General features: G+C 70.0%; 3 protein-coding genes across 5 annotated transcripts; all 3 read left to right on the top strand.

The window, feature by feature from the left end:
- The first annotated feature begins 24 nt into the window (after positions 1-24).
- NEU1 (neuraminidase 1) lies at positions 25-3988 on the top strand. Its single transcript, XM_032094274.1, is given in 7 exon segments — positions 25-214; positions 520-712; positions 1587-1846; positions 1929-2048; positions 2050-2112; positions 2210-2429; positions 3728-3988. Coding segments are annotated over 7 exon segments (1167 nt in total). The 5' UTR covers positions 25-124; the 3' UTR covers positions 3949-3988.
- A 333-nt stretch (positions 3989-4321) lies between these two features.
- DDX39B (DExD-box helicase 39B) lies at positions 4322-11812 on the top strand. Its single transcript, XM_032094273.1, has 11 exons — positions 4322-4410; positions 5730-5948; positions 6032-6159; positions 6237-6329; positions 6854-7037; positions 8338-8456; positions 9503-9634; positions 9806-9915; positions 10015-10159; positions 11086-11233; positions 11485-11812. The coding sequence occupies exons 2-11, from the start codon at positions 5738-5740 to the stop codon at positions 11499-11501; spliced, it is 1287 nt and encodes a 428-aa protein (XP_031950164.1). The 5' UTR covers positions 4322-4410; positions 5730-5737; the 3' UTR covers positions 11502-11812.
- A 152-nt stretch (positions 11813-11964) lies between these two features.
- LOC116436859 (collagen alpha-1(I) chain-like) lies at positions 11965-14681 on the top strand. 3 transcript variants are annotated; one of them, XM_032094276.1, is made up of 4 exons: positions 11965-12023; positions 12425-12472; positions 12733-12942; positions 13403-14681. In XM_032094276.1, the coding sequence occupies exons 3-4, from the start codon at positions 12825-12827 to the stop codon at positions 14149-14151; spliced, it is 867 nt and encodes a 288-aa protein (XP_031950167.1). In that variant the 5' UTR covers positions 11965-12023; positions 12425-12472; positions 12733-12824; the 3' UTR covers positions 14152-14681. The 3 variants fall into 3 exon arrangements, with proteins under 3 accessions (XP_031950167.1, XP_031950168.1, XP_031950166.1); XM_032094277.1 differs by having other exon boundaries at positions 11979-12023; positions 12425-12483; XM_032094275.1 differs by having other exon boundaries at positions 11979-12023; positions 12425-12942.
- Positions 14682-14877: the final 196 nt, after the last annotated feature.

Raw genomic sequence — 14877 nt, 5'->3', positions numbered from 1 at the left:
ACCCCACCCGGCGGAGCCGTTGCCGCTTTAAGGCCGCGGTTTCCCCGCCGTTGCCTCTTTAAGGCCGGGCCCCGCCTCTCCCGCCGCTTTCGCGGCGCTTCCGGTGGCTCTTAAAGGGGCCGCGATGGGCCCCGCGCGGGCGCTCCGGGCGCTGCTGCCGCCGCTGCTGCTCGCGATCGGCGCCGCCTCGCGATGGGTCGCGACCCCCGACACGGTACCGGGGAGGGGCCGCCTCGGGACCCGCCCACCGACCCCGCCCAGCGACCCCCGCCCCCGGAAGTGTCTCCAGGGACCGTTCGGGGCCTCCGTTAGGAGCCCCCCCCCCCCCCAAACCGGTGACACCCCCCCAGGGCCCCCCCCCCCCTCAGCACTCTCGGACCCCCCCAATGCCCCCGATCCCCAAAGGGCTTCAGCTCCCCCCACCCGCTGTGCCCCATAACGGCCCCCCCAACGCCCCCCGAGCCTCCCCACCGCCCCTGGGACCCCCAATGTCCCCCCCTGAGCCGCGTGTCCCCGCAGGTGCGGCCGCGGGTGGTGCGGGAGCAGGTGCTGTGGGTCAGCGGGCAGGGCCGCGGGGGGGTCCACACCTTCCGGGTGCCGCTGGTGGCCGCGACCCCCGGGGGGGCCCTGCTGGCCTGCGCCGAGGGCCGGAAACGCTCGGCCGCCGACGTGGGGGCCAAAATCATCGCCTGCCGCCACTCCCCTGACGGAGGTGGGGCTGGGGGGGGCGTTGGGGGAGGGGCTGGGGGGTCTCTGGGGGCGACCAAAGTCATCGCCTGCCCCCACTGCCGTGACAGCTTTGGGGCTGGGGGGTCCTTGGGGGGATGTGGAGGGTCCCTGGGTGGGTGTGGGTGGGTCTGGGGTCTCCCTGGGGGATTCCGGTGGTCCCTGGGTGGGTCTGGGAGGGGTCTGGGGGCTCCCTGGGGGATTCTGGTGGTCCGTGGGTGGGCCTGGGAGGGGTCTGGGGGCTCCCTGGGGGATTCCGGTGGTCCGTGGGTGGGTCTGGGAGGGGTCTGGGGGCTCCCTGGGGGATTCCAGTGGTCCCTGGGTGGGTCTGGGGGCTCCCTGGGGGATTCCAGTGGTCCCTGGGTGGGTCTGGGGGCTCCCTGTGGGATCCTGGTGGTCCCTGGGTGGGCCTGGGGGCTCCCTGGGGGATTCTGGTGGTCCGTGGGTGGGTCTGGGAGGGGTCTGGGGGCTCCCTGGGGGATTCCAGTGGTCCCTGGGTGGGTCTGGGGGTCTCCCTGGGGGATTCCGGTGGTCCCTGAGTGGGTCTGGGAGGGGTCTGGGGGCTCCCTGGGGGATTCCGGTGGTCCCTGGGTGGGTCTGGGGACTTCCTGGGGGATTCCGGTGGTCCCTGGGTGGGTCTAGGTGGGTCTGGGGGCTCCCTGTAGGATCCTGGTGGTCCCTGAGTGGGTCTGGGGGCTCCCTGGGGGGATGTGGAGGGTCCCTGGGTGGGCCTGGGGGCTCCCTGGGGGATTCCGGTGGTCCCTGCGTGGGTGAGGGGGGGTCTGGGGGCTCCCTGGGTGGGTGTGGGATCTCGGGGGGGGTCCCGAGGGGCTCTGACCGTGTCCTCCCGCCCCCTCCAGGTGCGACGTGGGGCCCGACGGAGGTGGCGGCCGACGACGGCTGGGAGGGGGACGGGCTGAACCTGGGGGCGCTGGCGGTGGTGGGGCCCGAGGTGCTGCTGCTGTTCGCCCGCTGCGCCCACCCCCCGCAGGCCTGCGGCCCCCCCAGCACCCTCCTGCTGCGCTCCCGCGACGGGGGCCGCTCCTGGGGACCCCCCCAGAACCTCTCGGACGTGGTGGGCGGGGAGGTGTTCGCCCCCGGGCCCGGTTCTGGCATCCAGGTACGGGATGGGATTGGGGAGGGGGGGGGAGGGGGGTCTGGGGGTCCTGGAGGGGTCTGACCCCCCCGTTCCCCCCCGGCAGAAGCAGCGGGCGCCGTTCCGGGGCCGCCTGGTGTTCTGCGGGCACGGGACGCTGGAGCGCGACGGGGTCACGCTGCTGCTGAGCGACGACGGCGGGCGGCGCTGGCGCCGGGGGGGGGGTCCTGCCCGCCATCCCCTTCGGGGCCCCCCGGCACCCCCGCGACTTCACCCCCGACGAGTGCCAGGTGAGGGCAGGGAGGGGGGATTGGGGCCGGGGGTGTCCCCTCCTCATTTCTGGGGGGTTCTGGACGGTCCGGGACTGACCCAGCCCCCCCCCCCCAGCCCTACGAGCTGCCCGACGGCTCCATCGCCGTGAGCATCCGCAACCAGGACTCGTACCGCTGCCGCTGCCGGATGCTGGCGCGGAGCTGGGACGGGGGCGAGACCCTTCCCCCCGCCGCCGTCACCTTCCAGCCCGCGCTGCTGGACCCGGCCGTGGCCGCCGGGGCCCTGGCCAGCCACGGGCTCGTGCTCTTCAGCAACCCAGCCCACGAGAGCGAGCGTGAGTACGGGGGGACATCGGGGGGGACACGGGGACATCGGGGGGACATGGGGGGACATGGGGACATCGGGGGGACATGGGGGGACACGGGGGTACGCAGGGACATCAGGGATATCAGGGGGACACGGGGACATCGGGGGGACATGGGGGGACACGGGGGGACACGGGGACATCGGGGGGACACGGGGGGACACTGGGGACATCGGGGGGACATGGGGGGACACGGGGGGACACGGGGACATCGGGGGGACACAGGGGGACAGGGGGACATCAGGGGGACAGGGGGACATGGGGATATCGGGGGGACATGGGGGGACACGGGGGTACGCAGGGACATCAGGGATATCAGGGGGACACGGGGACATCGGGGGGACATTGGGGGGACATCGGGGGGACACAGGGACATCAGGGGGACATGAGGGGGACATGAGGGGGACACGGGGACATCAAGGGGACACGGGGATGGGGACATGGGGACATCGGGGGACATGGGGGTATGCAGGGACATCAGGGGGACATCAGGGGGACATCAGGGGGACACGGGGGTACACAGGGACATCGGGGACATCAGGGGGACATCAGGGGGACACGGGGACATCAGGGGGACACAGAGGGACACGGGGACATTGGGGGTCATTGGGGACACCAGGGGGACATCAGGGGACATGGGGACATAAGGGGGACACAGGTGGACACGGGGACATCGCGGTCATCAGGGGGACATGGGGGGACATGGGGATATCAGGGGAACACAGGGACATCTGGGGGACATGGGGGGACACGGAGACATTGGGGGGACACAGAGGGACACATGGACATCAGGGGACACGGGGACATCAGGGGGACATGGGGGGACATCAGGAACATCAGGGGGACACGGGGGGACATCAGGGGGACACGGGGGGACGCAGGTACATCGGGGACATCAGGGGGACATCGAGGACATTGGGGGGACATCGGGGGACACGGGGGCATCAGGGGGACATCAGGGGGACATGGGGACATCAGGGGGACACGGGGACATTTGGGACATCAGGGGGACATGGGGGGACATGGGGACATCAGGGGGACATCAGGGGGACACGGGGGAGGAACCGCAGGGGACGCGGGGGGACGCGAGGGCGGCCACAGGGGGCCGTGGGTGGGGCTGTGGGGCCTGGGGGGCCCTGGGAGCACCCGGGGGGGGGTTCAGGGGGTGTCCCAGGTGGGGGGGGGGGGGGAGGGGCTTTGGGGGCGGGGCTTCGTTGGCGGCGTGGGTGTGGCCGGAGTGGGCGTGTCCCGACGGGCCCCGCCCCCAGGGGTGAACCTGACGCTGCGCTGGAGCTTCGACAACGGCACCACGTGGTGGGGGCGGGGCCTGCGCGTGTGGGCGGGGCCCAGCGGGTACTCGGCGCTGGCGGCGCCGCCCCCCGAGGAGCAGGGCCCCGCCCCCCTGGTGTACCTCATCTACGAGAAGGGGCGGAGCCTCTCCACCGAGAGCGTCTCATTGGCCACCATCAGCCTGGCGGGCGGCCCCTGACCCCGCCCCGCGGCGCGCGCAATAAAGCGATTGGTTCAGAGCGGCGCCGCGTCATCCCTGGGGGCGTGGCCGGGCGGTGGCGGGAACCGTCGCCATAGCGACGCGGGGGGCGGGATTGCTGCCGGGCCTTTCGCTGGGCGCGCGGCGTCCCTGAGGACCTTGCGGCGGGGCTGCCCTTCGCGCTGCCTGAGCGGAGGTCCGTCCGCAGCGCGGCCGGTGCGGGTTGAAACGGGCGGCGGAGGGGGCGCGGCGGGCGGCGGGGGGGAGCGGCGGGGCCGCGGGGAGGGCGGCGGGAGCGCGGCGGCGGGAGCGCGGAGCGGGGCGGCGGCGGGGCCGCGCGCGCTCAGGCGATCGCCCGGGGCAGCCCCGCGCCGTGGGCGGGGCGCGCTCGGCGCGCGCGGGGCCGGACCGGAAGTGACGCTCAGCCCCGCCCTCTCGGTCGCGGCGGTCGCAGCGTTCGGGGTGAGTTTGGCCGGGCCGGCGCCGCATCCGCCGCCATCGCCGCCGCCGCCGCTCATCGCCGGCTCCCCTCGCGCCCTCCCGCCCGCCCCGCGCCCCCCGCGCCCTCCGCAGCGCCCCGGGGCCGCCGCCGCCGCTCGGGGGCCGCTCTCGGGCCGCCGCGATTGTGCGCTCCAAGATGGCGGCGCCGGGGGGCGGCGGGGGGGGCTCGGCGGGGGGGGCCCGCGGCGCGGATTGGCGGGAACGGCGCGGATCGGGCGGGGCGGGGCCGGGGGGAACCCGCCGGGATGGGGGGGCCGGGGGGGGCGGGCCGGGACCGCCGAGCGGCGCCGGGGCCCTCCCGGTGAGGGCGGCGGAGATCGCGGTGCCCGGGAGGGGCGGGGGGGGGGTCCCGGTGTCGGGGTCCCGCGTGCGGGCGGGGGTGGGATGAGGGGGGCGTGGGTGCTCCCTGGGCTCGGCGGGGTTTGGGGGTCCCGCGGGTGCTGCAGCCCCGGTTTGGGGGCACCCGGGGGTCTCTCCGGCGTCCCGGTGCTCCTGGGCTGCCGATGACGTTCAGATCCCTTGGGGCGGTCTCGGTGGTCCCGGTGCTGCGGTGGCCTCTCGGTGCTGACCTCGCCCTGATCCCTTTGTGGGGGTGCTGGGGGTCCTGGGCCACTGGTGGTGCCGCAGTGCTGACCCTGCCCGGACCCCTCATGGGGCGGTGTCGGTGGTCCCGGTGCCTCCTTCTCACTGACCGTGCCTGGATCCCATTTGGGGCTGGATGTCAGGGGTCCCAGGGGTGGTGTCAGGGGTCCCGCGGGTGATGTCGGTGGTCCCAGGGGTGATGTCGGTGGTCCCACGGGTGATGTCAGGGGTCCCACGGGTGATGTCGGTGCTCCCAGGGGTGATGTTGGTGGTCCCACGAGTGACGTTGGTGGTCCCAGGGGTGGTGTCAGGGGTCCCAGGGATGATGTCAGGGTCCCACGGATGATGTTGCTGGTCCCAGGGGTGGCGTCAGGGGCTCCACAGATGACGTTGGTGGTCCCATGGGTGATGTCAGGGGTCCCACGGGTGATGTTGGTGGTCCCAGGAGTGGTGTCAGGGGTCCCACGGGTGATGTTGGTGGTCCCAGGGGTGGTGTCAGGAGTTCCACAGATGACGTTGGTGGTCCCAGGGGTGGTGTCAGGGGTCCCACGGGTGATGTTGGTGGTCCCAGGGGTGGTGTCAGGAGTTCCACAGATGACGTTGGTGGTCCCAGGGGTGGTGTCAGGGGTCCCACGGGTGATGTCAGGGTCCCCCGGGCGATGTCGGTGCCCCCTCCTCACCGGCCGTTCCCCCCCCAGCCGCGAGCATGGCGGAGAACGACGTGGACAACGAGCTGCTGGACTACGAGGATGACGAGGTGGAGAACGCGGCGGGGGCCGACGGGGCCGAGGCCCCCCCCAAGAAGGACGTGAAGGGCTCCTACGTGTCCATCCACAGCTCCGGCTTCCGCGACTTCCTGCTCAAGCCGGAGCTGCTCCGCGCCATCGTCGACTGCGGCTTCGAGCACCCCTCCGAAGGTGCCTGGGGGGCCCTGGGGGGGCTCGGGGACCCTCCCGGGGGGGCCTCCGGCGGCGCTGACCCCCCCCTCGCCCCCCTGCAGTCCAGCATGAGTGCATCCCTCAGGCCATCCTGGGCATGGACGTGCTGTGCCAGGCCAAGTCCGGCATGGGCAAGACGGCCGTGTTCGTGCTGGCCACGCTGCAGCAGCTGGAGCCCGTCACGGGGCAGGTCAGGAGGGGGCTGGGGGGCTGGGGAGGGGGTCTGGGGGTGTCACGGAGCGCTGAGCCCCCCCCGTGTCCCCGCAGGTGTCGGTGCTGGTGATGTGTCACACGCGGGAGCTCGCCTTCCAGATCAGCAAGGAGTACGAGCGCTTCTCCAAGTACATGCCCAGCGTCAAGGTCAGCTCTGGGGAGGTCCTGGGGGGCGTGGGAAGGGTCTGAAGAGATTTAGGGGGGGCCTGAGCAGGTCTGGGGGAAGCTGAGGGGGTTTAGGAGTGGATGCGAAGGGGTTTGGGGCGTTCTGAGATGGTTTGAGGGGGCTCAAGAGGCTCTGGGTATTTTGGGAGGAATGCTGAGGGGTTTGGGGATAGACCTGAGAGGGTTGGGGGCTGTCCTGAGGAGTTCCAGAAGCACCTGGGAGACTTTGGGGTGGCTCTGAAAAGGCTTGGGGGCGTTCTGGGGGTCTCGGGGCATCCTGAGCCATTTTTAGGTGTCTCTGAGAGAGTTTCGGGGGTCTCAAGGAATTACTTGGGGTGCAGATCACTGACTGCTTTGGGAATGGACGTGTTTTTGTGGGGCTCGTCCATCCCAGAGGCGTTTTTGGGGGGTTTGGGTGGGTCCCACCGTGTCCCACCCCCCCCAGGTGCGGCGTTTTTCGGGGGGCTGTCTCTCAAGGGGGGTTTTTGGGGGGCTCTCTGCTGCAGGTGGCGGTGTTTTTTGGGGGGTTGTCCATCAAGAAGGACGAGGAGGTGCTGAAGAAGAACTGTCCCCACATCGTGGTGGGGACCCCGGGCCGGATCCTGGCGCTGGCCCGCAACAAGAGCCTCAACCTCAAACACATCAAGCATTTCATCCTGGACGAGTGCGACAAGATGCTTGAGCAGCTCGGTGAGTCGGGGGTCCCAGGGGGGTCCCGGGGGTCTCTCAGGGGTCCTGGAGGGGGGAGGTGGGTGGGGGGGGCACCACAGGACCCCAACCGCACTTTGGAGGGCTCTGATTTGGGCTCTGGGATCTTAATTCAGCATTTTGGGATCCCGGTTCAGCCTTTGCTACCCCGGTTGAGTCCTTTGAGATCCCAGATCAGCTCCTGACACCTGAATTGAGCCCTTTGGGATCCCAGTTCAGCCTCTGCCACCTCAGTCCAGCCCTTTGAGATCCCCAATCGGTTCTTGATACCCAAATTGAGCCCTTTGGGATCCCAGTTCAGCCTCTGCCACCCCAGTCCAGCCCTTTGAGATCCCAAATCGGTTCCTGATACCCGAATTGAGCCCTTTGGGATCCCAGTTCAGCCCCTGATACCCCAGTTGAGCCCTTTGGGATCCCAAATCAGCTCCTGATACCCGAATTGAGCCCTTTGGGATCCCAGTTCAGCCCCTGCCACCCCAATCCAGCCCGTTGGGATCCCAAATCGGCTCCTGACACCCGAATTGAGCCCTTTGGGATCCCAGTTCAGCCCCTGATACCTGAATTGAGCCCTTTGGGATCCCAAATCGGCTCCTGACACCCGAATTGAGCCCTTTGGGATCCCAGTTCAGCCCCTGATACCTGAATTGAGCCCTTTGGGATCCCAAACCGGCTCCTGACACCCGAATTGAGCCCTTTGGGATCCCAGTTCAGCCCCTGCCACCCCAGTCCAGCCCTTTGAGATCCCAAATCGGTTCCTGATACCCGAATTGAGCCCTTTGGGATCCCAGTTCAGCCCCTGATACCCCAGTTGAGCCCTTTGGGATCCCAAATCAGCTCCTGACACTCGAATTGAGCCCTTTGGGATCCCAGTTCAGCCCCTGCCACCCCAGTCCAGCCCTTTGGGATCCCAAATCGGCTCCTGACACCCGAATTGAGCCCTTTGGGATCCCAGTTCAGCCCCTGCCACCCCAGTCCAGCCCTTTGGGATCCCCTTCCAGCTCTCTGGGACCCCAGCCCAGCCCTGGGACCCCAACCCAGCCTGTGGGGTCTCAGTTTGCTGCTTTAGGGACCCCGGTCTGACCCTGTTCTCCTCCAGATGAGGCCCTGGGACCCTCACCCAGCCCTTTGGGACACCCATACCCTTCTCAAGAGCCCCCCTATGCCCCACTGGGATCTCAACCTCATCCTGGGGGCCTCAAACCCAAACCCCAGGGACCCCAGTCGGCCCCTCTGGGACCCCCAATGCCCTCCCTGACCCCCCCCGATCCCCCGTTTCCCCCAGACATGCGCCGGGACGTCCAGGAGATTTTCCGCATGACCCCGCATGAAAAGCAGGTCATGATGTTCAGCGCCACCCTGAGCAAGGAAATCCGCCCCGTGTGCCGCAAATTCATGCAAGACGTAATTAATTAATCACCCTCCTTTGCCCCTCCCCCCGCCTCGGCCCCGCCCCCCGCCGCCCCTCCCCCCTGTGCGGAAGAGCTCTCGCGCCCCTCCCCCCCCTCCCGGCCACCGCCCCTCCTCCTCCTGCTCCTGCTCCTGTCCCGGGCTCGTCCCGCCCGGAGGACGAAGACCCCCCCGAGCTGTGGCGGCCCCGGGGGTCCGGGACCCCCCCCGGGACCCCCCCCCGGCCCGGACGGCGTTGAGGACACGGCGGGAGCCCCTTCGGCCTCGGCGCGACCCCGGACCCCGCGGCGCCCGGACCCCCGGCCCCGGCCCCGAGCCGGCCCAGAGCAGGAGTCGGGGGGCTGGGGAGGGGGGGGAAAGGTGGGGGGGGCGCCCCCCGGGATGGGCAGGACCCCCCCCCGATCGTGGGGGGGGTCTCTGTGGGGATGGAGGGAGGGTGGTGGGGGGTGCTGGGGTGATGGGGGGGGGGTGTAGGGACCCCCTGGGCTTAGGATGAGGATCCTTGGGACTCTTTCTGGGGGCCTCAGGGCAGTTTTGGGGTCTCGGGAGCAGTTTTGGGGTCCTTGAGGCTCTTTTAGGGTCTCGGGAGCAGTTTTGGGGTACTTGAGACTCTTTTTGGGGGTTTTAGGAGCAGTTTTGGGGCTCTTGAGACTCTTCTGAGTTCTCAGAGGCTGTTTTGGGGTGCAGAGAGTAACAGGAATCCCCCCGGGGGCCATGTGAGGGTCCTTGATGACTCTTGGGGGACCTCAGGGGCAGTTTTGGGGTGCGGGGAGCCACAGGGACGCTCTGGGGCCACCCCGGGGTCCCCGGGCACGTAGGAACTCCCTGGGTCTGTTTTGGGCTCTTTGACGACTCTCTGGAGTCTCAGGGGTTGTTCTGGGGTGCAGAGGGGTCGTAGACACCCCGTGGGACCACATTGGGGTCCCTGAGTGCTTTTCTGGGGCTCAAAGAGTTTTGGGGTGCCCGGGTGGGGCTCGGGGGGGGGGTGCCCAGGTGGGGCTGGGGGCCGCGGGCGGGGGCTCAGCGCGTTCCCCCCCCAGCCCATGGAGATCTTCGTGGACGACGAGACGAAGCTGACGCTGCACGGGCTGCAGCAGTACTACGTCAAACTCAAGGACAACGAGAAGAACAGGAAGCTCTTCGACCTGCTCGACGTGCTCGAGTTCAACCAGGTGCGGGGGGCGCCCCGAAATCTCCCCCGAAATCCCCCCCCAAAATCGGGCGGGGGAGCCCCGAAATGCGGAGCCGGGCGCAGGAGGGGGAGGGAACACAGGGGCCAGCAGGGGGGATGGCGGTGCCTGGGCGGGTTTTGGGGTGTCCAGGAGGTTTTGGGGTCCCCGCAGGTGGTGATCTTCGTGAAGTCGGTGCAGCGCTGCATCGCCCTGGCGCAGCTGCTGGTGGAGCAGAACTTCCCGGCCATCGCCATCCACCGCGGGATGCCGCAGGAGGAGAGGTGGGGACCCCTGGAGCAGCCCTAAAATAACCCCAGAGACCTCCCCCTGAGCCCCCAGAACGCCTCCAAACCACCCTGAACCATCCCGTGCCCCCCCAGGCTGTCCCGGTACCAGCAGTTCAAGGACTTCCAGCGCCGCATCCTGGTGGCCACGAACCTCTTTGGCCGCGGGATGGACATCGAGAGGGTCAACATCGCCTTCAACTACGACATGCCCGAGGACTCGGACACCTACCTGCACCGGGTGGGGGTCCTGGGGGGTCCTGGAAGGGGCTGGACACGGGTGTGGGGGACACTGGGGACACTCGGGGGGCTCTGGGGGAGCTCTGGAGCTCGGGGGAGCTCCTTGGGGGGTCCCCAGTGAGTGTTTGAGGGGGGAAGCAGAGGGATTTTGGGGGGTGTTTGTGGGGTCCCAGGGAGGTTTTGGGGGGACCCTAGGGGTTTTTGGGGTGTTTCTGGGGTCCCAGGGAGGATTTGGTGGGGTCCCAGGGGTTTTTGGGGTGGTTCCATGTCCCAGAGGGGCTTGGGGGGTGTTTGTGGAGTCCCAGGGAGGATTTGGGGGGGGTCCTAGGGAGGTTTTGGGGGGGCCCTAGGGGTTTTTGGGGTGTTTCTGGGGTCCCAGGGAGGGATTTGGTGGGGTCCCAGGGAGGTTTTTGGGGGGCCCTAGGGGTTTTTGGGGTGTTTCTGGGGTCCCAGGGAGGATTTGGTGGGGTCCCAGGGGTTTTTGGGGTGGTTCCATGTCCCAGAGGGGCTTGGGGGGTGTTTGTGGAGTCCCAGGGAGGATTTGGGGGGGGTCCCAGGGAGGTTTTTGGGGGGCCCTAGGGGTTTTTGGGGTGTTTCTGGGGTCCCAGGGAGGATTTGGTGGGGTCCCAGGGGTTTTTGGGGTGGTTCCATGTCCCAGAGGGGCTTGGGGGGTGTTTGTGGGGTCCCAGGGAGGTTTTGGGGGGGCCCTAGGGGTTTTTGGGGTGTTTCTGGGGTCCCAGGGAGGGATTTGGTGGGGTCCCAGGGAGGTTTTTGGGGGACCCTAGGGGTTTTTGGGGTGTTTGTGGGGTCCCAGGGAGGATTTGGGGGTGTCCCAGGGGTTTTCGGGGTGGTTCCATGTCCCAGAGGGGTTTTGGGGGGTCCCAGGGGGCTCCCTGGGGTGCCCCTGACCCCGATCCCGGCGGGCAGGTGGCCCGGGCAGGGCGTTTCGGCACCAAGGGCTTGGCCATCACCTTCGTGTCGGACGAGAACGACGCCAAAATCCTCAACGACGTCCAGGACCGGTTCGAGGTGAACATCAGCGAGCTGCCCGACGAGATCGACATCTCCTCCTACAGTGAGAGAAACGGGGGGTCCTGGGGGGCTTCGGGGGGTCCTGGGGGGGTCAGGGGTGCGGGGTTTGGGGTGAGCATCAGCGAGCTGCCCCATGGGATTGACACCTCCTCCTACAGTGAAACAGTTTGGGGGCTCTGGGGGGGGTTTTGGGGGGTTCTGGGGTTTGGGGGGTGGGTTTGGGGGGGGCTGCCCTGTTTGGGTTTCCTGGTGCTGCCCCTGATCCCCCTCCCCTTTTTCTCTCTCCCCCTGCAGTCGAACAGACCCGATAAGGACCCCCCAGGCCCTGCCGCCGCCGGGACCCCCCCAAGTTCCCCTCGAACCCGGCCCGGCCGCGGGGGATGGGCCACCCCCCCCTCCCCTGGGGGTTTTGTAGAAAAAGGCCTAAAAAGACAAAAAAAAAAAAAAAGAAGGAAAAAAAAAAAAACCGAGAAAAAAGTGAAGTTTCCCCTGTGTAGCAGCTGGGGGGAGGGGCCTGGGGATCCCCGACCCCCCGGGACCCCCCAAACCCCCCGGGGCCCCCCCCGACTCCCCCGGCTGTAAAATTTCTGGTTTTTTGGTAATAAAGTTTTGCCGGATCGGCTTCGAGCGTGTGGGGGCGGGGCTTGCGAATGAATGGGCGCCCATAAAAGGCGAAAGGGGCGTGGTTTGCGTGAGGGGGCGGGGCCTCGCTTCCCGCCACTCGGTGCCGCCGCCATCTTGGCTGCGGTGGGCGGTGCCTGCGGTGGGCGGGGCTTGGCAGCGCTATAAAAGGGGCCGAGGGGCCGCCCGCAGCCTCTTCGCGCCGGGAGCGGGTGAGAGTCGGGTTTGCGGCGCTGCTGGGGCGGGCCGGGCGTGTCCTGAGGGGGCATCGGGGGCCGTGGGGGGTCTCGGGGAAATTGCAGCGTTCTTGGAAGAGGCGTCGGGGGGATTCTGGGGGTCTCAATGAGGGGAAATGGGGGAACTGGACCCGGTGAGGTTGAGGGTGGTTGATTTGGGGTTCCCGGTCCCTTTGGGGGTCTGTCCCCGACCCCGGGGGGCTGTCGCGGTGATGACGCCAAAGACTAGAGTCTCCGACCCCCCTGAGGACGCCACAGGCCTGAGCGACGCCCCCGAACCCTCCCGGGACCCCCCCGGGCCCTGAGTCCCCCTGGGGTCACCCCGAACCTCGGGGTCCGCGCTGGTCTCACCCCCGTTCCTCGCCCGCGTGTCGCAGGTGGCGGCGGGACCGCGCTGTGCCCGGTAAATCCCCGGTAAGTCCCCCGTCATTCCCCCGTGTCCCTGCGCGTGTCTGCGGTGGCGGCGGCGATGAGGAACAGGTTCAAAACTCCTGATCCGCCCTGAAGACACACTCGCAGCGCCCTGAGCCGCCGCCACCGCCCCGGGACCGTCCCCGGGGACCCCCCCCTGTCCCCGGTCACCCCCCCGGCCCCATTTCCAGCACCCCGGGACCCCCAACCCTCCCGGAGCACCGGGACTTCCCGTGCGTCCCTCGTCCCCTCAGAAACCGCTTCTCTTTTGCAGCCCCGGACGAGGCCTCGGCACCGACTGCGCCGCGGGACAGGGGGAAGGGAGGGCTCGGATTTGGGCGAAATAAAGACGATTTTGGGGCTGAAATGGCGCCGTTGTTTCTTTGGGGCCGCCAGGGGTCGCGCGGGCAGGAGGGCGGGGCCCGGCCGGGGTCACGTGACCCGGCGCCGTCTTGGGGAGGGCGCGGCGCGGGCGCCATCTTGGGTGAGTGTGGGGGGGGGGTCGCTCAGAACGGGGGGGGGCAGCGCGGGACCCTCCCCCCCCTCCCCCCGAGGGGTCCCTTCGGCCCGGACTCGCCCCTCCCCCACCCCGAGCTCGCCCCTCCCCCCGGGAAGCTCCGAGCGGCCCGGCCCGGGCGGAAACAGCGGCCGGAGGGACGCGGGACCCCTCCCCACCCCTCGCCCTGCTCAGAGGGGTCCCGCGGGACCCCCGGCCCTGCTCCCACAGTTCCGAGCACTTCCGGGTCCCCCCGAGGTGAGACCCCCGGGGTGGGGGCGGCTTGGGGGGGGGCTGGGCGGGGCCGGGGTCCCCACGGGGCTGGGCGGGGGGCTCTGGGGGAGGGGAGCTCGCCGTTCCCCCCGTTATGCCTTTGGAGGGGGGGAGGGGTCAGTCATCGCCCCCCCTGCCCTGACGGTGCCCCCCCCCCCCCGTTGCTCTGTTGCAGCCCCCCCGATGTGCCCGTGGGCGCTGGACCCTCCGTGGGGCCGGGGTCCCCCGCCGGACCCCGCGGCGCCGCCGGAGCCGCTGGACATCTGCCTGGCGCTGGCCCGGCACGTGTTCGACCTGGGCGTGCGGGGGGCGCTGGGGGCGGCGCGGGCGGCGCTGGGGGCGCTGGGGCTGCGGGGCCGGGGGGGCGCGGGCGGGGCCTGGCTGCAGGGGCTCGCCGCCTTCGCCGCGGTGGCCGCGGGGCTGCGGGCGCTGCTGCGGCACCTCCTGCCCCTGGCCGGGCTCTACGCGCTGCTGCAGGCGCTGGTGCTGCTCGCCAGCCTGCGGCCCCCCCCCCCGCCAGCCCCTCCCGGCCTCCCCTCCCCGCCGCCACCGCGACCGGGGACCCCCCGACGGCCGGGAGCCGCCGGCGGGGCTGTGGGACCCCCCCGCGGAGCGCCAGGAGAGCCCCCCGGAGGGGGACGAGGCCGTGACGGAGTGGTGGGACCCTCCCACCGAGCGCTGGGAGCCTCCCGAGGGCAAGGAGAGGGGCAGGGGGGCGGTGGATGGACCCCTCCCGGAGTAGGGGAGCCCCCAGCTCGGTCTGGAGGGGGGCCCGTCCGCACCAGCGGGATCCCACGGGGACCCCCGAGAACACTAAGGGGACAACAGGGCCGCCTGGAGTCCCTCGTGGACCACCGGGAGCACCCTGGGATCCCCCCCTGGACTACCAGAAACACTAATGGACCACCAGGAAGCCAACACTAATGGACCACTGGGAACACTTAACAGAGCTTCGGGAACACCCAGAGACCCCCGGGAGCCCCCTGGGATCCCCCTGGACCCCCGGGAGCCCCCTGGGATCCCCCCCTGGACTACCAGAAACACTAATGGACCACCGGGAACACCGATGCACCACCGGGAGCCCTCTGGGATCCCCGTGGACCACCGGGAACACTCACGGACCACCGGGAGCCCCCCGGGGGCCCCCAAACCGCCCCCTCCCCCCGGGCTGAGCCCCCACTTACGGCGGAGCCCGGGGAGGCCCCGCCCACTCCGCGCAAGGCCCCGCCCACTCCGCGCAAGGCCCCGCCCCGCTGCCACACGCACACGGACCGAGGCTCCGCCCACTGTGATTGACACCTCCTTCGGGATTCGGGCTCCGCCCACGCCCGGGGAGGCCCCGCCCGCCGCCGCCCGCCGTGCCCGCGCGCGCTCCTCCCGCGGCCCCGCCTCCTCCCCCCCCCCCCCCCCCCCCGCGGTTTTTTTGGTAAATAAACGCGATTTTGGGTCGCCGAGGGCGGTGCCGGTTCCGTACGGGGCGGGGCGGGGCGGCGCTGCGCTGCGCTGCGCTGCCCTCACCAAAGATGGCGGCGCCCTTAAACAAAATGGCGGCGCCGGGGGCGCCGCCGCCGCTAAGATGGCGGCGCGGAGCGTTGCGCGCGCGCCTCACGCTGAGGGCCCCCACGCGGGGGTGTCTCTGGCGGCCGCCTG

This window comes from Corvus moneduloides, chromosome 31 (assembly GCF_009650955.1).
Source record: "Corvus moneduloides isolate bCorMon1 chromosome 31, bCorMon1.pri, whole genome shotgun sequence".
NCBI classification, from domain to species: domain Eukaryota; kingdom Metazoa; phylum Chordata; class Aves; order Passeriformes; family Corvidae; genus Corvus; species Corvus moneduloides.
The sequence above is the reverse complement of the archived record's forward strand: the minus strand, read 5'-3'. Positions and strand labels throughout refer to the sequence as shown.